General features: G+C 49.9%; 7 protein-coding genes across 7 annotated transcripts; 3 read left to right on the top strand and 4 right to left on the bottom strand.

The window, feature by feature from the left end:
- Positions 1-2,351: 2,351 nt before the first annotated feature.
- On the top strand, positions 2,352-3,289 carry HO133_003924 (uncharacterized protein; the record flags this gene model as incomplete). Its single annotated transcript, XM_037294846.1, has 2 exons — positions 2,352-2,923; positions 3,013-3,289. The coding sequence occupies 2 exons, from the start codon at positions 2,352-2,354 to the stop codon at positions 3,287-3,289; spliced, it is 849 nt and encodes a 282-aa protein (XP_037148893.1).
- A 1,429-nt stretch (positions 3,290-4,718) lies between these two features.
- On the bottom strand, positions 4,719-6,112 carry HO133_003923 (uncharacterized protein; the record flags this gene model as incomplete). The annotated part of the gene is made up of 2 exons (XM_037294845.1): positions 4,719-5,499; positions 5,532-6,112. 2 exons carry the CDS (start codon positions 6,110-6,112, stop codon positions 4,719-4,721), a joined length of 1,362 nt encoding a protein of 453 aa, XP_037148892.1.
- A 3,514-nt stretch (positions 6,113-9,626) lies between these two features.
- On the bottom strand, positions 9,627-10,473 carry HO133_003922 (uncharacterized protein; the record flags this gene model as incomplete). Its single annotated transcript, XM_037294844.1, is given in 2 exon segments — positions 9,627-10,374; positions 10,388-10,473. The coding sequence occupies 2 exon segments, from the start codon at positions 10,471-10,473 to the stop codon at positions 9,627-9,629; spliced, it is 834 nt and encodes a 277-aa protein (XP_037148891.1).
- A 660-nt stretch (positions 10,474-11,133) lies between these two features.
- HO133_003921 (uncharacterized protein) lies at positions 11,134-12,879 on the top strand (the record flags this gene model as incomplete). The annotated part of the gene is made up of 1 exon (XM_037294843.1): positions 11,134-12,879. The coding sequence occupies one exon, from the start codon at positions 11,134-11,136 to the stop codon at positions 12,877-12,879; it is 1,746 nt and encodes a 581-aa protein (XP_037148890.1).
- A 1,269-nt stretch (positions 12,880-14,148) lies between these two features.
- HO133_003920 (uncharacterized protein) lies at positions 14,149-16,622 on the bottom strand (the record flags this gene model as incomplete). The annotated part of the gene is made up of 3 exons (XM_037294842.1): positions 14,149-15,396; positions 15,459-16,158; positions 16,231-16,622. 3 exons carry the CDS (start codon positions 16,620-16,622, stop codon positions 14,149-14,151), a joined length of 2,340 nt encoding a protein of 779 aa, XP_037148889.1.
- A 1,690-nt stretch (positions 16,623-18,312) lies between these two features.
- HO133_003919 (uncharacterized protein) lies at positions 18,313-18,678 on the bottom strand (the record flags this gene model as incomplete). The annotated part of the gene is made up of 2 exons (XM_037294841.1): positions 18,313-18,603; positions 18,670-18,678. The coding sequence occupies 2 exons, from the start codon at positions 18,676-18,678 to the stop codon at positions 18,313-18,315; spliced, it is 300 nt and encodes a 99-aa protein (XP_037148888.1).
- Positions 18,679-19,423: 745 nt separating this feature from the next.
- HO133_003918 (uncharacterized protein) lies at positions 19,424-25,320 on the top strand (the record flags this gene model as incomplete). Its single annotated transcript, XM_037294840.1, has 36 exons — positions 19,424-19,700; positions 19,838-19,926; positions 20,015-20,056; positions 20,127-20,379; positions 20,430-20,476; positions 20,528-20,791; positions 20,946-20,983; positions 21,044-21,411; positions 21,529-21,588; positions 21,729-21,767; positions 21,836-21,865; positions 21,917-22,108; positions 22,167-22,214; positions 22,266-22,289; positions 22,448-22,494; positions 22,551-22,616; positions 22,669-22,695; positions 22,770-22,786; positions 22,923-22,935; positions 23,073-23,152; positions 23,300-23,340; positions 23,398-23,447; positions 23,537-23,543; positions 23,593-23,619; positions 23,672-23,735; positions 23,874-23,904; positions 23,965-23,990; positions 24,043-24,060; positions 24,235-24,283; positions 24,357-24,386; positions 24,450-24,464; positions 24,517-24,664; positions 24,809-24,871; positions 24,940-24,963; positions 25,101-25,137; positions 25,266-25,320. 36 exons carry the CDS (start codon positions 19,424-19,426, stop codon positions 25,318-25,320), a joined length of 2,706 nt encoding a protein of 901 aa, XP_037148887.1.
- Between the last annotated feature and the right edge of the window lie 317 nt (positions 25,321-25,637).

The raw sequence follows: 25,637 nt of genomic DNA, 5'->3' as shown, positions 1-25,637 counted from the left end.
TGTTGGCCATGCGTAAGGCCATAATATATGTCTCCCTAGCAGTCGCTAGTGCAGCATCTCGAGCTTGCAAATTGAATCGACAGGGGAATGGGCCATGGCCCGAACTGAGGTGCATTTTTCAGTACTTTCCTCGCAACAGACTGGCTTTCATTTCGAATGTGAAGTTGCCGTGTGTCCCGGTATCCTGAACAAGGCATAGAGTAGTCGCTAGGAGACATTGGCCACAAGCACCACTCGAAGATCGCACTACATTCAAAAATATATCTCGACTCGGGAGAGACCGATTGCCGGACTTGGGACTCACCTTTAGTCTTCGAGCTCTGCGTCTTTCGCAAGCCTTTGAAGGTTTCTCACAGAGGACCGTGATGAGCTCCTGGGCTTGTTATCGGCGGGGAGATCGTTGAGAGATGTTGGCAGGATGGGCGTTCGCATGAGGCTTGCCGCCCGTCACCTAGCACGGCGGGTGACAGAAAAGCCTGCACACACCAAGAAATCTCTTCACCTTGTCAGCTGGAATAACTCAACGGATGCCCTCTTTATGAATTAGATTGGGTGATCGATATAGTAGTGTTATCGAAATTTTCAATTTACTACGCAAAAGCTTTCTGTTAGGGTTCTTCGTTGTGAAAGCGTCATCAGATTTCTAATTTGAATTTATGAATTGCAAATTAAATAAGAATGCTTGGCAAAGCTGATTCAGCTCCGCCTCCGACTTTTTGTTAGCGTCATTCATAAAAAATTGTAGAGAACGTACTTGCCACTCTTGCAATAGCCACTGTCGTCTGCTACCTCAGTTGGATATTCGTGATACCGAAGCTAGTGGGTATACACGCTTTTCCTGGTGTTTTGCCTCTGACTTAGGCGTGTAATAGCCACATCGCCAGCCCTTGCTCCGGACGCGATGGGAGCATTTCAAGCAGAGCACTGCAGGCTACATATTTGACGGCGAAATTGAGGCATTTGAACGAGATTTGGAGCATTTGACTATGGAGATAACAGAGTAGTTACAATGAAATACTACGTAATATCAATCAAAATCCTCCACCTTCTCTATGACCTTCGCCCTAACCTAATCGTTCCAGAGCATAAGTATGCTGGTAAGTCTCCCTCCACAAGGCCTTAAAGACGAATATATCTCTTTTTAAGTCTCGAAGAAGATTATGAGGTAGATTATCGGCTGCAGCTTTGGTCTTTGCCTAAGCAACTCGGATTTTCTCTTATTCCTTCTTCTGCTGGGCTGTGGTAGCAGCAGCATCGCCCTGCTTATCCGCGAAAGAGACCCGCTTGGAGGAGGGGCGACGACGAGATCCAGAGGGTCCCTGATCATTGGTGGCCGTCTTGACGGTATTCCGAGGCATTGACCGTATTCGTGTTTGGGCTATACAGAAGCTTCAAAAATATGGAGTGGGCTGGTACAAGAGTGGCAAGTACGTTCTCTACAATTTTCTATGAATGGCGCTAACAAAAAGTCGGAGGCGGAGCTGAATCAGCTTTGCCAAGCATTCTTATTTAATTTGCAATTCATAAATGTGTGCAGGTTTTTCTGTCACCCGCGTGCCTACACCTAAGGTAGGTATTCCGTGGGAGATCGGCTGACTAATATCCCATAAGAGTCTCATTGGCTGTGACAATGACAGCGGCTTGATGCGACACTATGCCACATACGGCATGCTTTTCGACGCAATAGATAGGCGCACCGAAATGGGGTCTCAACTTCCCTAGATACCTTAAATTCGGGCCCTTAAAATCGTTAAGCCCGGGAGAAGAGCGAAGTACATTTCAAGGGAGGCTCATTGGCTGTGATAATGGGCTTGATACAGTACTATACCACCTCCGGCATGCTTCTCAAGGGCGAACTGGACTTTAAGATGGACTATGCGAAGAGTGAGTCCTAGTACATGCCTAGAGAGGCTGTCAGAAGATGTAATATCATTATAGAGTCATTGCAGTTGAAAGGTGCTTCTTGCTAAAGCTAGCCATATGTAGTATAGCTTACTTGGCTTGGTGGGCTACATAGCCTGCAGCTGCTCCCGTAGAAATCAAGATCGCTCCTACATACTGCGAATGCTGTCCTTGTTCCATCATAATTTCTTTTACTGCTTATATATCTCTGCTCTCCCTTTACTCCTTTGCTGCCCTCAAAGTAGAGAAACACACTACAGTCGGAATAGAAAAGCAAAAGTATAGGTCGGCTTTGCTAAGGAGTTGTGTCGCCCAACATGTCCTTTTTGGCGGCTTTCGTGTATCGTCAATTCATCCATGAACCGCCCATCCCAACCTCATCGTTTAAGGGCAGGACTGCCATTGTCACGGGCGCCAGCTCGGGTCTGGGTCTGGAAGCCTGCCGCTGGATGGTTCGCCTTGGGGCGTCGCAAGTCATTCTTGCTTGTCGGAATGTCGACAAGGCAAAGACGGCAGCAAAGGACATTGAAGCAACGACTTTGTGCTCATCTGACACCCTCCAGGTGTGGCCCCTCGATATGAGCTCGTACAGTTCAGTCCAGGCCTTTTCCGACAGAGTCAAGGCTGAGTTGCCACGCGTCGACGTGCTTATCGCCAACGCCGGTTTAGGAACACAGAAGTTCCGAATGACCGAAGACAACGAAGAGACCATCACCACCAATGTGGTCTCTATGTCCCTGCTCGCCTTCCTCCTCCACCCTAAGCTCCGCGAGACGGCCGCGAAATACAGCACGCAAACCCACTTCACCGTGACCGCCTCGGAGCTCTATGAGGTCGCCAAGTTCAAAGAACGCAACGCGCCGGCCGGCCAGCTCTTCGCGACCCTCAACGATAAAAGCACGGCCAACATGTTCGACCGCTACAACGTCTCGAAGCTGCTGGCGATCTTCATCGTCAAGCAAATCGCCGTTCTGTCCCCCATCAATTCCAGCGGGGTCATCGTAAACTGTGTGGCTCCTGGGTAAGCCCCCCTAACCCCCCGTGGGAAAAGAATCTGCACTTGGTTAGCAGTCATCCAATCAACTGCTAAACCTTCTTCGCCGCATCTAGCCTCTGCCAAAGCGAACTCCACCGCGAATACGACAACCGCGCCGTCCGTCTCATTATAAAGATGCTGGCCCGCCCGACCGAGGTTGGTGCGCGCACGCTCGTGCACGGCGCCAGCGTAGGACCGGAATCCCACGGCCAGTACGTGCCGGACTGCAACATCACGCCGACGGCGGGCCTCACCAATGGCGATGCGGGGGCCGAGCTGCAAGATCGGGTTTGGGTGGAGCTGAGGCAGAAGCTGGAAGCTATCCGGCCGGGTGTCACGTCTTTGTCTTGATTCTGTAGTATTCTCAAATTGGCTCTTGCCGCGGACAAGGTTGAAGAGAAAAAGCGAACTGGATGATGTGAGTGGAGTAGGGATGCCTTTTTCTATATAATATCTAGCAGTAAGGGAAGGAATTTGTAGAAATAGGACGAGGGGTGGTAAGAAAGGGCTGAAGGGCCAACATCGACAGGCGTAGTCAGGGGTTGCTCAACAATGCTTATGTAACCCAGCACAGGGAGTCCTAGTGCGCTCTTGAACTTCACGATCCTAAGATATGATCTCTACGAACCCCGTATGCATAGTCCCTTATCAAGGGTATCTCATCTCGTAAGGCACTCCCTCAACTGGCCCGGTCGTAACGCACCGAACCACCTGCTCTGCTCGCTTGGCACTGCTTTGCGACCTATCATCCTCTGAACCAGAGAGGGTAATGCAGAATGTGGTAATCATACCCTCCCGGACAAAAGACCCAGAGTGGACCACGCAACGCTCCCCTTCATACCCACCACGGCATCCATTTCCTAAACCCTCTAGACTAGACCGTGCGAAAGCTTCCGGGTAGTCCTTATTTGGCGATTTGGGTAGGTGAGAGATGAGCGTCGAGGGCTCATTATCGCTGTATGGCCTCGACGGGGTGCCGTGTCACTCGTACTTTACTCACCCTCAAAGCGGCCTGAGCCCCGACTGAGCCGGGGGTACGGTTTTGGCTTTTTTCTGGCGCTAAAGGGGTTCGATTGCATTTTCGTTTGTAGAATAGCTGGTATGTGCGAGGGCAGACGGGCTTGGAGGTGATCAGTGTCCACGGACTCGAAATGCTACTTTCTCATCCATTTGTAACAAACCATGTTTCTTGATGTGAGGAAGCGGTCCATGTCGTTCGCCAGGGTTTGAAGGATCGAAGCAGCGAGGTGAGATAGTTGCGGAGTCTGCATTTGGTCGAGCTCCTTCTGGCGAAGGTATGAGTCGAGGGTAATGATGCAGGTGAGGGGTTTTCAGAGAGCATCTCCATCTTCCGCAGTTGTCTTTGGGGTTTGTTTGGAGAAGGAGAAGCTTCCGCGATGCAAGGTCCTACTCTTTTTCTCTTGGACACTATATGAACTCGCTCTAGCGCAGCGAATTCTGACTATACGAGCTGAGTAGTGTCGTGATTAGCTAGATCAGAGGGTCAATGTACATTCATACCTCTCATCTCACACTCAGTATGATGAGACAATCGCTCTGATGATATATGAGTGCGTTCTGCTACTGGAACTCCATCTAAACCGAACAATATTCGTAGTGCGAATATTGACAAACAGCTTCAATTCTGCAGAGCTATATAATCTGCCTCCACCAGTAGTCGTCGAGCATTTGCACCTGCCACATCAGTACCGTTAAGAACAAGACAATGTCTCAGCAGTTCTCCAGTTACCCTCCGTCTTTCATGGATCCGACCACCTTATCACGACGGCCCTCGAGGGTCAACCCAAGTGTTCCTTCCATTGTTGTGGTCCACAAAGTAGACCCGTGGACCATTTGCAGTAACCAACAGACTGATCCCCCATCCACTGGGCAAACCACCGTGTCGTGCTATTGGCCGAGGTTGAGTTGTCAATCGAGGATCGTCAAGAGTGATGATCTGAGTATGCTGATGCACGTAGTGCACTAAGCCAGCATTGGTGCGGCGCATCTCCCATTCACTGGGCAGTACCCCTGGCTGTGATGCCCTAGGATTCTGACTCAAAGTGCCGTTGCCACTCGGGTCTTGACTGAGAGAAGGTCGACTCGATTGGCGTGGTGTCATTGGGTTGGATTCCTCTTCTGCCTCGATCCTTGCCTTCCTCTCGACCTCTCTCTTCTCCCTAAAAGCCTTCCGTTTGGCTGCAGTTGCCTCCTGTTCCGCGCCCACATTCTCAGCTTCATCATTCCCCTGACCTTCGGTTGAAGGCTTCTGGAACTGGAAACGGAGGAGGAGGCTGCCGCGAGCAGATGGCTCGGAAACAAGTCTGATACCCTCCATATGCGCGTTGAGCGCCGGCAGGGTTGGATGCTCGCCTATTGCCCGCAGAAAGTCCGAAGCAAGAGTCGTCGGATCATATCGTATGGGAACTGCGGCCTCCGCTTCTTGTTCCACCCCTTGTTCCCCCTCTTCTAGGTCCAAGTATGCCGCAGAGTTCGATGGGCCAGTAGCGACATCATTTGTACGCGTACCCTTGGGCGCGCAGGATGGATGATCGTTCCACCTGTTGCCATACGGATTTCCAAACCTTCTTACACAGGATCCAAAGTGATAGTTGACGCCTTCAGCTCGGGTAAACCTTGAGCGACATATAATGCAAAAGTAATCACCTGTGGAGCGTGCGGCTGGCTCCGGTGTCCTGATGCGTTCAGAAGGAATGCCGCAATATTCCGTATCGCCAGATTTGCGTACTCGGCTTCTCCTGGCTTTACCAACACTATCGTGAAGAAAAATAAGTATCTGCGCTCCAAAGTCGATGGAGTGGACAACAAAAACAATGAAATAATATTCAAAGGCATCAGGTGACTTCTGTTGGGTGTTGTTGGTACGTACTTGAGGGACATGAGAGGCTTTTTGCTCAGATGTGTTGTCTTCAAGCGATCGATCGCCTCACCCTTACTGGCATCTCCCTTGGCTCTTTTCTTTTCTCGGCTTTGTGTTGCATGAGACAATGGCGGCAGGGTTAGACTCTCATTGTCCTTGGTCGTTGTGGGTGACTTGTGATCATGAGAGGATTGACCCTCGTTGTCGTTGTCCGTTGCTGGTGACTTGTGGTCATGATCGTCTTGGTCTTGAGAATCCGTGACGTCTTCCTCCCTTGTCTTTCGCTTGGCCATGACCGTGGGAACGTAAGAGCTGAGACCCGCTGAGAGGTGTAAGAGGGCCCGATGGATGGATGCACAGAAGGCTGTACACGAGCTTCAATGTCTACAGAAGACGTGTAGGTGCAACAGGCTTCCGAAAATGCAAGATGAGCTGCGAAGATGTTGCGGTGGGTGATTTTGATGATGGTGAGGGTGACGGATCAGCAGTGACAGTAGCAAGTAGAAATTCTGTGAAGGCTTGGCGTGTTGCCTGATCCGGTAGATCCTTGAACCGAAGCTCTCCGGGAGCCCTCTACTTGCCACATTTTCTCACCTAGGCCAGCAGAGTATCATGAATGCAGCTGCTTCGAGGATAGGCTGATATCCTTGACCTCCCCACCAGTTTATATTTATATTTGGCAGCTTCGGAGGAAACACCAGAGCCCAAGACGGAGAACGCCCTGCAGCTGAAAGACCTACCAAAGGTTCCACAACACTGAGTTCCAATAAGCCAAAGCAGAGGACAATGGCTGACACCCTCACTCTATAGCTCCACAGGCGCCTTCCTTTACCTCCGTCGAGCTGTACCATCTGGAGTCCTCTAGACGCGTACCTACGTCGCGTGGCCAAGGACGCTTTAAAGAGCTTGGAGACATATCTGACCACTTTGGATAAGGTGAAGGTCCGAGTGGAAGGTTGCTACGCTGCTCACGTATCGGGCTTGATTGCCGCAGCTGCTGGCATCGTGTGAGGTACAGCCCAAGGAGAGTGAGACTATGGCGAGGCGGAGAAGGGAAAGTGATGACTGAGAGATTGGTACTCTGCTGGGCATCCGGACTCATCGACGTCGCTAAGGCCTTCAGACATCCGACGATGGGTTCCTTTGTCATTTCTAGAGCTTGTCAGCCTCTTGGCGCCAACATGGAAAAATTTGGGGTCCTGCTAGCGATGGCCACTCACCGGCAACCCATGGTGCGGTGGACCTAACATTCAGTCTTTTCCTTCGTCCTCTTCGTCTCTTCCTCATCCGCAAGTATTCAGTACGGTGGCGTCCGGACGAGCTTCTCCTAAGGTCGTTGGGACTGGTGGGGCGAGTGGCTTCAGCGGGCAGAGATAGCGAGCATGGCTTCGTAAGCGGCTGTGATAGCCCAGCCAGCACCCCAGTCGAAGCCAGTGAGTGTTGCGTATGAGTTAGTAGCCGGTCGGATGTGCCAAACACTTCGGCATGACCTTGGTGGATCTTACTGAGGCGAGAAGGTCAGTCTTGAAGAAGAGTTCTGCGCAAATGAAGTGATGGTTGACGTGGATGGTGCGTGACCATCCAACTACTGGCAATCTGGTATGAGTGCAGCAGCCAGGAGGAAGGAAGGTAAAATCATTATCGAGGGTTTATATATGTACGGATATATATCAGAGAAGGGTTTGTACCACCCTTTATATTTCCTCCATCTTCAAGGATGTTGACACACAAGCAAAGATGTTGACTTCACAGTTACATGAGGTTGTGGGAATTGTGTCATTTGAATTCACGCTATTTGGGTATGCTATACGCAACTCGGCTTAGTCCCGGCGACGGACAATCACAAACGCCGATATTTGCCCCCTAGAGTACCTTAGCTCCTAAGACTTTCGGGTCAGATATGTTGGAGGACATTCAAGCTAGTCAGCCAATACCAAGAACAGGAACCGTCCTTGAAAGTCCTATTCCCAGACCTTGTATGTTGTATCTCAGCCTGTACGGCTGACGAACCTTGCCAAAGTCTCTTTCTAGCAGGCAGACTACTGAGAAGCCTGCAACCGCTTTGGATTCATTTCACTGGGGATTTTATTATGGGTATGGATGCGTAAGGCTTTGAGACGGCAAGGCCTCTGGCATACCTTTCCCCTATACAGTCGTACTCACCTAATGTCGAGCTCGAACGGTAGAGATGCAGTACCTTCATTCAATGCAATCAGCTGATATCGCTGATGGGGATAATCAAGCTCACCAGAGAGCAGACGGAAGGCAAAAGAAGGTAACCATTACTGTGTACTTCGGGAGTTATTCCCAAACAGTCTGGCCTCACCATGGATCTCTGCAGAAATGCATAGATAACCACAGGACACTGTGAACAGCAGCGAAGATGTGGTTCTGTGAGGCGGCAATGATCATCTCCGTGGGTCCTTGGAGACCCCCTTTCGGCTTCAGAAAGCAAGAGTGGAGAAGCGAAGAGCCTTGAGAATATGTTCTGCCGCTTCGCTTGGTTCTTCAGGCTACGCTGTTCGTCTAGCTCTGCTCGAACCGAGTGAATACTTCTCCCAGCAAGTCGATGACCAGGTGCTTGACGAGTTGGTTCAGCATGGCTTTGAAGTTTCGTCAAACCAACGATCAAAGCCCTAGTTATTGACCGAGTGCTTTTCGCATATTAGCATTGCCGACCAATAACATCGCCGCACCGGGCCTGATCGGATCCATTGCTAATAGCAAACCCTCGTTCGTTCCTGAAAACAAATTGAGTGCACATTCGATGGATCACAATCTGTCAATTTTCTTCGCTTTCTACTGTTTGAATTTGCTTTTTTTGCCAGGCTCTCAGACCGGGTTATACGCGCATGGTGAATACAGCAAAGCTTCCTTAAACTTTCTCACCCCGGAGACGGAGAATTGTTCCGATCCGACTTTTCACAAATTTGTTTCTATCCTTCCTTTTGGACGAATGTATACGTCAAATCTTTTGGAAAGACAACCACTGGCACGCATTCTGGAACGTTCACTGATCTTCTGCGCATGATTCTGTCCCGGAAGTATAACTTTCCAAATAGCTCTCATCAAGCTAACACCTCTGCAGCTCCCCAACGGTGTTAGCGTTCGCGTATTCTTTTCTTCGGCTCAATTCGTGCAGCACCAACACGACCGGTCCCTCACTTATCGAAACTCAAGTAAGCATCCTTGGGCATGTCGGCCACTATCTGGAGGACTTTGAATTAGACTACATACAATACGGACGCGATGGATGCTCAAAGTCCGGCTAAGATGACACAGATGGTGAGTGAAGCCGCTCCGCGAATCAAAATTATGATGCTTTCATTAGAGTCAAAGGCAAGTAACAGCAGTGTTGGCGATATTGGCAGTAATTATAGAGCTGAGCGAGTAAGTGTCGTGATTGAAAGTGGCGATCTGATGGATACGGTGGCGGTGAAGACGCTTTGACACAGATTTTGAGAAGGGAAAGCGTGTTGCTCCCATTTATAGCTTCAGTGAGCTGAATTACCAATGTGGGCCGACATCATCTCTATCGCTAGCTGTTGCAATCAACGGCTGAGGGGGCTCCGTGATTGAACAGGAAAGCAAAAGAAACGATCAAGTGGCCGAGAGCTGAAATGTACAAAGCAAAGAACGGACTGACGTATAAGTACGCGATAGCCCCAATAAAGCTCCCAAGAATGAGACACGCGTCGAAATAAGGTTCCCAGCCTCCTCCCAGCCACCTGTTGGAACAACCACCTAATTTGTGAGGGGTACAAATACTGGCCCAGGGGAGTCCTGAGATGGAAGAATTCATGCAATCTACACACTACTTATTCTACCATACCTGATATTCTGACAACACGCCACGAAGATAGCACGTCGATTACGCGCTCGATTGTGTAATCGAAAAATGTTTCTATCAACGAGGAAGTCGATATAGGCCGAAGTGACCATGGCAGTCGAGACCTCTGGTATCTCGACCGTCCTTGCCACGGCAACCTGTGCACCTGACGCGAAAGCCAGAAGTGCGATGATGCCCAGGTTCAGCGCCATGCTCGGTTTGTGGCTCGCACGTTGGCGCAGTCCGGCCGCAGTAAACACCAGGGCTGTCTGAATGAGATTTGTGACGAAGAGCCAAAGGCGTCGTTTGCGGCCGAATACGTTCCCAAGCTGGCCACTGATCAGGCCACCAGCAGCAAACACTCCAAGACTTGTGCCCACATGCGGCAGGCTGATGAGATCACCGCCAAGGCCAAGAGCCCCGACGGCGAGGAGCGCGCTGTTTCCTGTTTGGTTGGAGACGAAGACATGGTAGTCGGGAAAGGTCACCACGTCCATGATGCCAGTCGCGAAGGCTAACATCATGAGCTCTGCTTCGAGGAAAAGGTCGTCTGCGATTTCTGATTGGAAGTGGGCTTTCGATTGGTGCAGGCGTGCTTTCAGCCTCGTTCCCAAGGGGTCCCTTTGTTGCACGCTGACGGGTTGAGGTGACGTTGGTCGTGAGGACTGATGGGTTGTAGGTATGATGGTGACATCGGGGCGGCGGCGAGCGAATTCATTGAAGCGTCTTGGAGACATACGTTTCCCAGGTTTCTATTATCTGCTGAAGGGTAAGCCAGTCTACCAGGTGTTCTGCTAGGCAACTAGGGATTCCGAATGGTAGCATGATATCAAGGATACAGGAGCTTATACTCCAACGTATGTAATACATCCCTCAGTCGATAAAGTACGGTATCGGGGCCTTCGGGAAGGCTAAGCTGAACGCAGCTTCGGGGAAGGAGGGTCCAGCGGGATCTACAATTAGCTTCTCCGGCCGACCCGAAACGGTCAAGCTGACTTGGACCCCTCAACAGCAGCAACATCTAGGTACCTTACCAACCTATGTGTCGAGCTTGCCTGTTGTAGGTTGTAGGCTTCGGATGACTCGGGGCTCCAGTGGAAGTTGAGCTTTACTGACCTGATGTCGGTATCACTTAAATGATGAAATTCGGGCGGAGATACTCGTATTTGCAAATCCTAGTGAATACGAGTAGTCGACGAAACAAGGAAGTTGGCGTTGAGGAGCTTAGCTCGGCCGAGTACCTCCCTGTTCCCTGCACTGTAGCTACTACTCTACGAGTCACTACACATTCCAGAGAATACCAGATCAACCTCAGAAACGCGGGAGTGTCTCCTTCACCTCAGGCACATGCCAGGCTAGTCAAATGATATAGCGCTAAATCGATCTGGGTATTGGAGTCCTTCCTTATCAAATCTCTTCTCCTGTGCTCAGTGTCGGCGAGTTTTCCTGCCTGAAACCAACGTCTTATCTACCGAAACATTGAGAATGGCTTCAATAGTACAGCATCTCACTCACACCCCTGCTCTTTTGACCAAGCGGGCTCCATATCAAACACGTAGCCTCTGCACCACTACCATTAAGCACCTGGGCCGCCCAAGATGTGCTGTACTATCTTTGCTCCCTACGAGGCCAGCCCGTTCCATCTCTTCATCCTCTTCTCTACCCAAGAAGCAAAGGAAATTCTCTGAGCCGACTGTCTTTACTGCCCTTGCGTCGCTATCGGCGACAATCCTGGTAGCTTGGCACTTCTCATCAACTCTACACGCTGAAGCGCCATCCGAGCACAAAGATGACAAGGACCAGAACACTAAGGAAGAAGGACTGGTGGATGGCGCCAAGAGGGTCTTCCGCTTATCGGAAGTATCCTCCCACGACAAAGACTCAGAAAGCCCATGGGTGATCAAAGGCACAAAAGTCTACGACATCACAGACTGGATCGCCGGTCACCCCGGCGGCAACGTGATTTTGCGTGCAGCTGGCGGCAGCGTTGATCCCTATTGGAACATCTTCAGTATCCATAAGAAGCAAGAAGTCTACGACATACTAGAGGAATTTCTGATTGGCCACGTGGATCCTCAAGACTTAGTAGACGGACAAGTTCCTGTTGACGATATCGAGGATCCATTTGTCCAGGACCCACAAAGAGACCCAAGGCTGATCGTCCATTCCGACAAGCCTATGAATGCCGAGTCGCCAACAACACTCCTCTCCACTTTCCTCACACCCTCCGACATCTTCTATGTGAGGAATCATCTCTGGGTTCCTCGGATAGTAGAGAAAGAGCATAAGCTTGTAGTCGAGCTCGACGACGGCGAAGAGAAAGAATACACCATGTCCGACCTCCGAAAAAACTTCAAACAGCACAAAATCACCGCTACACTCCAATGTTCCGGCAACCGGCGTTCCCATATGACCGAAGGCTCCCGGCCCACCAACGGTCTGCAATGGGAAGCCGGCGCAATAGGTAACGCGGAGTGGACAGGCCCACGGCTAAGGGACGTTCTGGCCGACGCCGGTTTCAACGTCGCTGATCCTCCAGATGAGGTGCAGCATGCCCAATTTGTCGGTGCAGAAACCTACGGCGCCTCGATTCCACTATCTAAAGCCATCGATCCACGTGGCGATGTGATATTAGCGTGTCAAATGAATGGGAAGACTATCCCCCCAGACCACGGCTTTCCGCTCAGGGTGGTTGCGCCCGGTCATGTGGCGGCAAGGAGCGTGAAGTGGGTTACTAGGATCATCATGAGTGAGGAAGAGAGCACGAGTCAGTGGCAGAGAAGGGATTATAAGTGTTTTGGGCCGAACGATACCGAGAAGCCCAACTGGGACATGGCGCCAGCGATACAGGAGACGCCGGTTCAGAGCGCCATAACGTGCATGCATCGAGAAGAGGCAAAGGACGAGATCAAGAATGTTGTAATCGAGGGGTACGCTTTCTCAGGCGGAGGGCGGAAGATCATCCGCGTGGACGTTAGCACGGATGACGGCCGTACGTGGGATCAGGCCGAGACGGACATTGACCCTGTTAATAACGGCATTCACGATTGGAGCTGGAAGCGTTGGAAGTACACCGTGCCGGAGAAGAAGTTGGTGGGCGCGACGGTGGTGGTGAAAGCGGTCGATGAGGCGTACAACGGGCAGCCGGAGCATCACGAGCCTACGTTCAACCTCAGGGGGAATCTGACGGCGGCTTGGCATCGCGTTAAGTATGATCCGCAGAAGAGCTGAACGTGCGGGAGAGGGTGTTGAGTGAGGAGCTGTCTGATTTAGTCATTGATACCTTTACAGCAAGTGTGATTTGGCGAGCGAGTTGTCGTTGGCATGTATGTATAGCTGGCAGGTGTGTCTACTACAATCAACCGGCAGACCAGGTCACGCTTTTTATATTCGATTTATTACAAATCCAAGTCCATAATAAAAGGCTAGCATTACGCTCAACAAGGTACCCAAACATGGCGCTACCGTCAGACACCCACCCACCCATCCGATATGGCTCCTTCGCTTGGCAAGCTTCAGACGTCACCAAGCCAGATGGCTGGCTGGCCCGTAAGAGTTCTGAGCCTGGAGCCGTTGACGGGGAAGTGTGGATGACGAGGCGCCGAGACTTGAGTGATCAGTACTCAACATGTGAAGCCAGTAAAGGCGATGTGTTTAGATGTGAATAGCACCACGGAGATCATGTAGGCGTCGCTGAGCGCGCCAGTGATGGACTAGTCCGTCTGGGTGGCGTAAAGGGGCGAGGGGGTGGGTAGGGGGGTCGTGATATAAAAGCCGTTCAAAGAGGGCGTAGTCAAGTAGGCCGAAAACGGCTAGCTTTTTACTCGGATCGTGATGAGGAGATGATGAATCATGATGTAAACAAGAGCGAGCTCCTTCCCCTCGCCTCGACTTCTCTTCACGTTGGCGCCTTGGGAGATTCTAGAATGTCGGTCCTAGATTGCCCCGTTTTGGAGGGGAGATGGGAGATGGATGTTCTTGGGCGAATATTCGATGGAGTTGTTGAGGGTTTGATGGCGGATTTTGTGGGAAGAGAGAGTGGGGTGGAGGAAGAGGGTCGAGCGTGGGTTTGGTGAGATGAGAAGGGGGGGGGAGAGGTGGGGTCTGGAAATTGTGAAGTGAGATTGGAGATGAGTGAGTGGGGTGGAGAAGGCTGAGAGGGAGGGTGTCTGATGGGGTGTGTTGGGGGTGATAATTGCGAGGTGTTGTTTAGAAAAGGGATCATAAGCATAGGAGTGCGTGGATTTGTGGCTTGAAGTGTGAAGGAATTTGAAAAATGAATTCTAAAATCTGAGAACTGTCTATTGTGATCGCACTTCCGAACCCAGCGTAGAGACCTTGGACTTAGACCCGTTGACGGACCATTTTTCTGAGCTTGGGCTGGAAGCGCGGCACTTGCACGAGTGCTGAGCTTGCAGGAGCAGAGTCTTAGATATGAGATTCGTAGATGGAGAGCGTGTCTTCTCTAGCTTCGGATGCAGATGTTCGGGTTTGCATCTGTCACACAGGCCACGCTCCTGGGACTACCTCTTCTTCATCATCGCCGCTGAGATGTTCGCCGAGGGGCGGGTACCGATCTTCTTCTGGAACGTCTTGAAGATCTTGAATATCATGGAATAAAACCTCCGAAGCACGGATGAAATCCATCTCGTCAGAATCATTGCGTGGCCTTCTCCAATCCGGTATCCCCTTGCTTTCGCAATACCCATCCCATTTGAGCCCATTCCTCATCTTCAGAAGGTCAAAAGCTGTATGCCCATCTGCGTTCCTTGCATGCAGATCTAGCTTGGTGAGATCTGCATTGCGCAAAACCTGATAAAGCTCGTAAAAAAAGCTGATACTATAAGTACACTTGATGACAAGATGTAAAATACTGTTTCCTGCTACATTTCGGACATCAAGGCGGGCGCCAGCGCGGGCAAGCACTTCGAAGGACTTGGGACTCATGTCATGGAGAGCATACATTATGGCAGATTCCCCGTTCTCATCCACCATTTCGAGGTCGGCCCCCAAATCGATCATCTGCTGTATGCGAAGTGGTGAAATGAATCGAGGGCTAAAATCGCATAGGAGCATGAGTATAGTCACATCCTCGACGCCACGCCACTCCGCATGGTGGTTGATATCAATGCCATGTCTGACGAGTAGATTATCAATTGCTATAGTATCATCTTCATCTTCACGTTTCTCCCAGCATACTGGCCATCGCGGCCACAATTTCCAGAATTCTTTGTCGTTAGAGAAATTAAGAGTCGCACCGGCATCCAGAAGAGCTTTTGTAATTTCATAGTCTGAGCGTACGCCGCTAGCGATCAGGATAGGCAGATCGCCGACATTCGGATCAGCTCCTCGCTCTAGTAATAAGTGGACGTATTCCCTTTTCCCATGAGCGACCGAATACCACAAAGCGCTTCGGTTATCTTTATCTAGTTCGTTGATGTTCGAGCTTTGCAGCTCGACATCTAACGAACGACGGCTTAGTCCACACACCATTTGGTGTAGTACTGTGAAGCCTTGACCCTCTATACAGGATTCCCATTCAATCATAGGGAACATGAGTATGTCAACTCGGAATGGTCTTGGCCAGATGTATGTAAGCCTCAAACCATTTCCAAAAGAAAGTGGGTCGAGGACGAGTTTTTCCCATATCATACTTTCTGCTAGAGGTGTGATAGATGATCGATTGGAGGAATCGCCGTAAGCTAAAAGGTACTCTACTATCTTCCATTTGCGATCATCAGCGGCACACTGGACAACAAGAATCATTAACAGTTCACCTCAAAATTGAATATCTTTATGTTTATTCTTACAGCAAGAAGAGTTCTCCCAGATGTATCAATATCATACGGCGTACAATCTCCGTTAGTGATAGCTGATTTCAGCAAACCAAGATCTCCCGTTCCCACTGCCTGGAAAGCGTTGGTGCTCCAAAAATCTATGACCCGTGGAACTCTAAGCACAAACTCTGGAGCGTAAGGCGGAGATGATGTGAACCACATGAAGATCATACGACTTATCAACCATTGCGGTAAACGATACTGTACAGATACGCGCGGTGCAGCGCGAGCCCTGCATAGCTCGATATCGCACTGAGTCCCAAATATGGAAGGACCAGCTGTCTCGATATAGCCACTGCCGATGAGTTTGGAGAAGATGCCTGAGGGGCCGAGTTGTCTTCGAAGATGACACTTGCAGACGCAATATTTGTTACACAAGCTGATAGTCCGAACTCGTCGGATGTAGAGATCGTTTTGAGGATCGAGATGGGACTTGGGCTGGCTTAGGTCAAGTGTTGTAGTCTTCTCGGTAACCGGAACTTTTGGTCGAGGACTTGATTCGATGGCCAGATGTCGAACATCGCCCATCGATGCAGCCAGAGCGGCTCGAGTGGACGGAGATCCTTCCAGTAGCTGCGTCACTTGTGTAGCTAAAGCGACCATCTGGCTGCTTAGTTGTCGATGCTCAAAGAGTACTTGACTGGTGACTTGGGATACGTGTTGTACGGTTGTACTTTTAGAGAGTTTTAGCGATCAATAAAGTCCCTCTCACATGTAGATGCAGAGAGAGAGAAGCTAGGCATACCAGGTATTGACGCCGACCAAGGCCACTAGATTAGCTATGATATCTCTCAATTGCCCACGTAGCCGTTCAACGTCATGCCCACTGCGTATCCATTGCAATCTGTCGACTTTGCTGCTTTCCCCAGCTTTCGTCAGCCGATACTGGACCAGAGAGTTCAGTTCGACCACTTTTTTGCTACCACTTTCAAGCAGCCTTTTCAGCTCGGAGTCAGCATTATCGCGAGCACCAGGTAGGTTTTGAATCGCTTCCAACACGGCTTCGAACTGCGAGATGTCGGCCAGCAGATCCTCCAGCCCGTCGGAAGCACCTCGTAGCACTTTGATGCCGTTGATGCCGGTTTTGGTAGCGCCAATGACGGTGATGATGCTTGCGGCGAGGGAGAAGGGATCCATTACAAAGACAGTGGATGATTCACTGCTTTGGATCACGGGGCAGGTAGATTGATACTTGAAGTGGCAATCTAGCTGAGCTGCCTTAAGCCGCTGCCACAAATGTTCAGGTTGCTGATATATGAGATGGCAGAGCACAGAGTAAGTATGACTGAAGAAAAAGAAAAGTAAGCGCGGAAAGCAGGCAGACACTCAAGCCCACCCCCCCTTTTCCGCCGCATTTTGTTCAGCTCAGCCTTGCGCTAGCAAATGCATCATGATAAGCTTGCATGTGTGTCCAGGTATGATTGGATACTCCACTCAGACTCTCGCTGCAAGGCGCTGGGCTCAGCATTTTTGGCGAAGAAATTGATTGGGATATCCCAGGGTCCAGAAGGGATCCTGGAGGCGCATTCAGGTTTTTGATGAAGACGGCTTTTGTGTCGTCAGCCTTGCACTGGAAAGAACAAGCACGCCTTGCCACCTTGCTTGTGAAGGCTGTGGGCCATTCGCCAATGGAACAGACGATGTAGCTCTTGTTGATGCATTGGTAGCAAAAATGAGATTGAAGATGAGTGAGTAAGATAAAGATAAGAAAAGAAAAGAAGGGAGATTTCTTATAAAATAATGAGGCTTTTTAATTGCACGAGAGATCGAAATTGAGGGGTATTGGAGATATGGTGTTCGTATTGAGTAGTAATATTCATGGATGCACGTGAAATGGTGGCGTTACGGCGGCTTCAAGCGGTGCATGATCTATAGAAAACTAAGGTTTTTCCTACGATCTGGGACTAGACGCCGCGGTTCACTGTTCTGTTTGAGTCTGGTGTCCTCCAGTCTCAACCGCTGAATTGAGCTACATAACCCTGACGACGTACTCCATCCAAAATTGAAAAATCTTTTCGGATTTTTTGCTGGGATGGCGGCGTTAGCACTGTTTGCGGAGTGAGAATTGTATAAAGAAGAACAAAGGTGCAAAGTTATACGCTTGTGATGAGGATGCAGCAGAATTTGACTCAGGAATCGGAATTGCATCTCAGTGGCGTGTTCAATGCCGTATAAAGAGAGCATTCAGGGTGTAGTTGTGACCTAAACCCTGGATTGAGGCGGCTTCTCCTTGATGTGGATGAATCTGGTAACGACACCCACATCCTCTCAATGTTCTGTGGTGCCAGGATTCTGCTCTTCCAACTCCAAAAGTCCTGGCTCACGCAATTTTTCATGCACAAGGTAATATATGATGTGAAGGTCACTCAGTTTTTTTCTGGACATTGTTGTGGCCCAGCGGATCTTCACTGGGCTGGGATCCTTCTCCGGATCCCGAACGTTGTTGAATAGAGCTCCAGGTTGGGAGCAAGTCACTACCTCTCAACGCTGTCATCTGCCATACGGGTGCTGACTGGGTCCTCAACTAATCTTCACATCTGGTAAAATCAGTCCAAAAGTGCTGATACTTAGAGGCTTCACCACAACCTTCTGTCTCTGACGTCAAGTCACCATCTTTTTGCCCTCCAGGATGCTCCACGTAGTCGACATCCTGATGTCCCAAGGCCCAGCCATTCCCGATCTGTCCGCCGAAGTTCTCTTCGCTACGTACGCACGTGCTTGCGCTTCAATATTCTCCCATTCCATCACCCGCGGACCCAAGATGTCGTCTCGGTCTCCGCGTCGCTTGCATCACGAAGCCAGGTTCGGCAAGTGCAGTCTCGATGTCCTACCGGACCAGAGTACCCCACCCTCCAAATATCGAGTAGCTGACCTTAGTCACTACCTCGATGATGGTTATGCGAACCAGTAGCAGGCTGGGGCCAGTTTGAGGAATGCTCTTGCTTTCGAAGCGCCAGAGATCCTTGTCTGTCTTAGCGAAGCCGGTATTAAGATTATGGGGCGTAGTACCCGAAGTTATGGGATCTGTAGTGTCGTGCAGAGTGGGTAGGGTGGCGTTGGCGTCCTGTACGCCTCGATCGTAGAGCGCAACATGTAGGAGCCGGATACAAAATGGTCTCTAAGCCGTGTCAGTATTGCTAGAGCCATGTCCGTGCTTGGCTGGTGACTTATCCGGGTCACTTACAGTAGCCATTGCAGTGTATGGAATCTTGGAGAGGACGTCCTCTCGCAAGGCACCTTGGCTCTTAATCAATCAACGCTGGGCTCCGAGTCCACTTGATAGACCGAGCTTGAGGATAGGTCGTCTATCTATCCATGACCATAAAGCATTTGCGAAAAAAGATATTGCATCCTGAGAGGGCGAAGGGCCGTTGGCTTCCAGCCTTGATCTTAATTGGGTCGAAGGTTGCGTAAGGCATGCCTTCCAAGCTGAAAATGGGTGGTCGCTGTGGCTACAGGCGTGATCCATGCTAGCTAATAATAGCGCAATAGTGTGACGGTAACGAGTAATGCGATGCCCTGATTGAGAAAAGAAAGATGAGAGGGTTTTGAAGGACTCGAGGGGATGGGTCAGCCCTATAGCCATCGGGCGCTAGTTTCTCCGCATCCGATGCCGCAAAGCGAGAAATTCCGTCAGATGGAGAATTTTCTGGTGGGGAAAATTGGCACGTCCACACACGAATTGCTTTTCCCTAAACAAAAACTTCCACGTGAGCCCGTCAACGCTCACAAATTCGACACACATTTCCTCCCTTTCGGTCTGCCTACTCGCCTCTACAATTGAATTTGAGTGAACCCGTTTGCAAAGTGTGCGCTCCCACAAAGTTGTGACCCCCCCACAAGCCTCACGTGGCGCTCAACGTGCCCCGGATTTCGTCTCTGCTCAGGATACGAGGAGAATACCACCATAGCCGCATGCTGGGGGCCTAGAAGCAACCATGCTCTCGTTCCGCTCCTCCGCTGCCCTGGCCGCAGTCAGAGGCTGTCGGCTTGCGAAGGGCCCTCTACGATCTAGCCTTCGCCTGCCACGAGCAGTCGTCCCAGCAGCAGCTGCCCAAGTGTCCGAGCCATGGCGACGACACTTTGCATCTCCTGCTGACTCCTCCCTCACCACACGCTCAACTGTCATCCAACTGCTCAGCAACATTGGCTCGAAGCGGGAGGTGCAGCAATACCTGAGCCACTTCTCCTCCGTTTCGTCACAACAATTCGCTGGTACGTATCTCGGAGTCCATATTTATTGTTTGGACAAAGATTGGTCTTTCAAACATATCTCGTCTGTGTTTACTATCGGAACAGCACCAAGGCTCGAATAGTCCCCTCGAATAGGCAGAACTGACTGCGATATCCAGTCATTAAAGTGGGTGGAGCCATTATTACGGAACATCTCGAGGCTCTGGTCTCTGCGCTGGCATTTTTGGCACAGATTGGGCTATATCCTGTACGTGAATCCCGATTTGATGATTCCTCTTTTTATCCAATTCCTGGGTTGTTGCTCCTTCTCAAATACAGAGTACTGACTCGGCTAGGTGGTCGTTCATGGGGCGGGTCCGCAGCTAAACAAGATACTGGTGCGCACTTGACCTCCTACCTATCCGGTACCACTTGAAGAGGTGATGCTGACGCCAAAATGTGCCACAGGAGGACGCAGGGGTCGAACCACAATTTGAAGGAGGCATACGAATAACGGATGGAAAGACACTGGGGATCGCAAGATCTTTGTTCCTCCAAGAAAATTTAAAGCTTGTTGAAGAGTTGGAGAATGTCGGTGTCCGCGCAAGGCCCATCACATCCGGTGTTTTCGGTGCGGAATTTCTTGACAAGGAAAAGTACGATTTGGTCGGAAAGATAACTAGCGTGGACAAGAACCCGATAGAGGCCAGCATCAGGGCGGGTCGGCAGCACTTCCACAAAGTTCAAGTTTCACGGCTGATCGTCAAATAGGCTGTCTACCTATAATGACCTCGATGAGTGAGACTTCTGATGGCCAGGTAAGCATTGATATCGCCTCTCCCAGCTACCAAGTTAACCTTGGCCGTCAGGTTCTCAATGTGAACGCAGATGTTGCAGCAGGAGAATTGGCACGGGCATTGCAACCGCTAAAGATCGTATATTTGAGTGAGAAAGGCGGCTTATTCAATGGTGACACCAAAGAAAAGATATCCGCCATCAACCTAGATGAGGAATACGAAGATTTGATGTCAGGGAGGCACTGGTGGGTACGTCACGGTACCAGGCTGAAGATCAAGGAGATGAACGACCTGCTGGCTGACCTCCCTCGAACTTCGAGCGTTGCCATCATTCATGTATGTTATCTCCATCTGGTATTTCGTCGTTCTGGACTGTCCATCGAATCTCAAGACATGTTACGGGAGCTTGATGCTCTCTTTGCTACCCACTACTGTCTGAATACTCGGATTGTCTCTTGAAGAGCAACACTAACACTGTGTTCTCTGACAGCCATCGGACCTCCAAAAAGAGTTGTTCACGGACACTGGGTATGTATATTTCGTGGTTTCCTGCCCGAGACGAAGCAATTCTGACTCAATTGTTCATAGTGCTGGAACACTGATAAGAAGAGGCAACAAAGTTCACGTCAACACCAAGCTCTCTCAATTTGAAGACCTCGAAGCCTTCAAGAAGGTTCTTGTGAGGGACCGAGAAGCACTTGATGCAGCCGCGACCGTCGATAGATACGTACAGCATCTGGACCAGCGAGACTTCAAGGCATACTTCGATGAGCCTATGGAAGCTCTCGCTATCGTTCTTCCCCCACAAGGAGGAGCCTCAATGGCCCAGCTCGCCACATTCACCATAACGAAGGCCGGATGGTTAACCAACGTGGCAGACAACGTCTTCGCTGCGCTGCTCAGAGATAATCCTAAGCTGGTTTGGACTGTGAAAAGTGACGACGAGAACTTGACGTGTAAGCATCCTTCTTTAGACTTAGATTCCGAGTCTTCAGTCATGCTTGCGAAGCGTTTGCTCTGTGGTCATCGTTTCCTTTTGAATAGGCAATGCTGATTGCATAACTCGTATCCAGGGTTCTTTGATAAAGCCGAAGGCAGCCTTTCGCGTGAGGGGGAAGTACTCTTTTGGACAGGTATGCTACTTCTCCAGCCCTTTCTTCCCAAGCCCACATCCTGCGTGAAGTCCAACGACACAATGTGCGAGACTTGCTTCCCTATTTGTCTTACGGCCTGTGTCTCGGCTCAAAGAAGAAGATTCTAAGATAGATACTAGGCATTGAGACCGGCGACGAGGTAATGAAATTGATGCTAGGTAGGCCTTCTCCAGCCTCAAACTTCTCTATTGGGTGTTCTCTATTGCTGATAGGAGAACACAATCAGAATTTGGGAGATCAGGCAGGGAGCTCTTTGGTGAGCGGTTATGATGTCCCTGACCTAGATCTCTTGTTTACGGATTCGTAGGAGATGTAAATCTCGAGAACAGGCTTCAGAAAGCCGCCAGGAATATCCCACAACAGCAACAAATGAGGGCTTATTCCACAACAAGTCGTTCATCGAACGCTCTGCGAGATTCGCGGCATTCCCGGAGAACACCCTTGATGCCTTTTACACGATCATACGCTACTCAAACCACGAATCCAAACCCTCCCTTTGGTAGAACCTCCGCTATTAGTCCTCCACCATTCCATAGTTGTTGCTTATATCGTTGCAGGTACCAAGAACAATTCCAATCAAACGCCATCAAAAGTTGCCCTTATCGGTAAGTGTGCAGACTCTCCCAAATCTCAGAGCTGCTTCTAATCGTAATTAGGTGCCAGAGGTTACACGGGGCAAGGTATGGAGTGTTCCCCTCTAGTCGAGTCTGCAGTCGTAGCTGCAAGACATGCATCAAATGCATAGAACTCTTGGTGCTCTATATATGCTTCCTGATAGTGCCTCAGGACCCACCTTTCAATCTTGAGAAAGGAATGCTGATTGCGCACTTGTCATTAGCCTTGATCAACCTACTTAACTTGCACCCCTATATGGACCTACGGAGTGTAAGCGATTGCCCAATTGATCTCTCCGAGTTCCTCTTGTTCTAACTCCAGCGCAGGTCTCATCTCGTGAGCTTGCCGGAAGGCCACTGGTGGGATACGAAAAGCGAGATATCACTTACGAGGTGCACACTGCCCACCTTGCCAAGTTGTTCGTTGCTGACAGTAATATAAAAGAATTTATCGCATGAGGATGTCAAAAAGGTATGTGTGCTTTTAGACTTTGGTTCCAGATTCGTCCACGCTCCTAGGCAGAAGAGGAATGCTAATTTGCCCAGATGACAGATATCGACGTGTAAGTCATCTGTTCCGGGCCATCGTATTTCACTCGAATGGCAAGGCTTTCGGTAGGAAAGTACGACATTGCCGGGACCTGTTCTACGACCTAGCCCCCATTCCGAAAGAGACTTGCTGACTCCGACATCGTTTAGGTGGGTTATGGCCGTAGGACTTCCCCTGCCCCAAGCTGCCTTATACCGACGTCTTTGGAAACACAAGTCATGACTCCCATGCTCCCGTCACATGCTTTGTGACTTCGGTTTGTGTCTCGAATGTGATTGCTGACCAGAGAACTCCACTAGCTTCCCAACGGAGTCGCGAAGCCTTGGATAGATTCCATCGAAGAAGCCAACGGCAACAGTTTAATCATCGATCTGAGCGCGTACGTAAATCTCCGATTCCCTTTTTTTCACTCAACATCGAGCCTTGGGTTCACGAGACGTTTCCTTGAGCGCGAGATACAACTTATACTGTCCCGAACTTTCTCTACTCATGCACTTGCCCTGGAAGCAGTGCTGACTTTGAATAGGGATTATCGGTTCAATCCTAACTGGACATATGGCTTGCCAGGTACGTCGACTCATGCTAGACTGAATTATAATGAGACATGCTGATTTTCCTGCGTAGAACTGGTGGACCGCTCGACCATTGCTAGAGCCAAGCGAATCTCAAATCCCGTCCGTCAAGCCCTTCTCACCCCTCATAATTGCTTCCTAAATCCAATATCTGTCGTGAACGAAAGAAGCTGACTACGAAATCTCTATAGGGTTGTTGTGAGTATACTGTTCAAGTTACAATCACCAAGGTACTAAACTCCATCAGATGCGACTGCTGCGCAATTAGGCATAGGTATTTCTCGTTCTAGCAGCGCTCCTGATTGCTCAATGCTCATCCAGTACAGCTCCTCTCCTCCCTTATATTACCAAGGAACCAGCCGGCCCAACGATTTTTGGCGTATCTGGCTAGTAAGTATTTCCCGACTCCATGTTGCCTCACTACCGGATCTTGGACCGTGAGACATGAGTTTGGAGTGTGAGCTTTACAGTTGTTTCATGATTCTAATTCTCAGTCTCGTGTTGAACACGTAATGCTGACTCCTACAGCTCTGGCGCTGGAACGAAGCCGAGTCCAAAGGTATCTATTGACGCGTCATAACGAGAAACAGAACCCCCTTTATGTTGACGTTGTTTTTAGAATGACGTAGAGAATTTGACCAACAAGTACGTCGTCAGAAGTCCGTCATTTTATGGGAACTAGGCTAAAGGACTGCAGTATTATACCGTACAGTATGTCCATATCTTGAAATGCAATACCTATCATGCGAGCAAAGACCCAATTTAAATTCCGGGACCATTCTCAGCTCCGATTTTCTGTTTCAAAGAAGATACGCTGACTCCAATTCCTACGCAGGCTTGACAGATCGTAAGCAATCGTGGCTCATGCTTACATGACCCGTCACTAAAGCGCCCTAGACGTCCACGAGCGAGAGATCTCGGAGCAACTTGGATGTTCTGTAAGGGCTCACCTCGAAATCTTGAAGCTGTAGCCAAACTTGTTGGTAGCAGGTCGCTGACCAGAAACTTTAGGTGTCATTCATTCCTCACGTGGCTGTTTGGGTGCGTTTTCCCTGGCGTCACTTGATTGCGTCCGAAGCTAGACTGTGCTGACGATGGCAATAGTTCCAAGGCATTCATGTAAATATACGGCCGTTTCTTTCCATTGACGCGTCACTGATCATCTCCCAAGCATTCCATTAACATCCCACTAACAAAGACCTTTACCTCCCGAGATATCCGAAACCTCTACCAGGAGAGATACGAGGGGGAATCGCTCGTAAAGGTCGTAGGCGAATCTCCCTCTGTGAAGACGATCGCAGGTAGTCACGGGGTCGAAAGTACGTATACTCGGTGTCAAAGTTCCTCCATTCTTTTAATCTCGGATTCTCAGTCTTGGGACATGCCGTGGGAGTGTATACTCTGCATGCATTGATTATGACTCGGCTTTCTATCGCAAACAAGCAGTACTGACTTTCGAATAGTCGGCGGCTTTGGTGTACATTCTAGCGGCAAGAGAGTAGTGATCAACGCCACTATTGACAATCGTAAGACACGTCCATGCTCCTTAAATATGTCCTAGACTCAGAGGAATGCTGACCGCAAAATGGTGTAGTGCTGAAAGGCGCAGCTACGCAGGGTGAGCAGCCCTTCTTGTACTAATCCGCACTCCGAATTGAGTTGCAAGACACATTGTGGGATTGTAGTGACTCCCGCCACCGTCTTGGGACTCAAATCTTGATCTCAAAAAGAAAACTACTGATTTCAGAATTGCAGCTCTTCAAAATATCAACCTTGCCAGAGGATATTCAGAGTGAGTCTCCTCTAGCCCATAATCTCTTTAGCTAAAGCTTCTCGGGGGTCGCGGAACACGTTCCGGCACCCCACGCTCCAGACTTCTCTCGTCTCGCATGACAGATTGCTGACTGAAGCTCCATCTAGATATGAAGGCATTCCGCTTTGTGAGTCCGATCGCGGCGGGAATATGAAGTTCTAGGGTTTGCAGAGTGAGTTAGATTCTTGTGGATATCGATGACCATATACGAGAAATGCCGTGAAGCATTGACATCTTGGATGAATCTGTATTGGGAGGGGACGACTGAATGTTTATATACGTCCAGAATGTGACTGGAGAGTGGTTTGTAGATAGGACAAATTCGATGCGATATGACAGGGGAGAAAGATGCATGTTCGTCTTGCAATTTGACTGAGCCAGAATGTCGGATATGAAAGGCCGACAGGAGAGTCACACAGGCAGGTAACACGTCCTCAACCTGAGCCATGACAAGCACAGCACGAGGCATGGTTTTATAT

This window comes from Letharia lupina (genome assembly GCF_014066315.1).
Source record: "Letharia lupina isolate WasteWater1 chromosome Unknown contig_19, whole genome shotgun sequence".
Taxonomy (NCBI): domain Eukaryota; kingdom Fungi; phylum Ascomycota; class Lecanoromycetes; order Lecanorales; family Parmeliaceae; genus Letharia; species Letharia lupina.
Note: the sequence above shows the minus strand (reverse complement) of the source record. Positions and strands in the feature narration are given on the sequence as shown.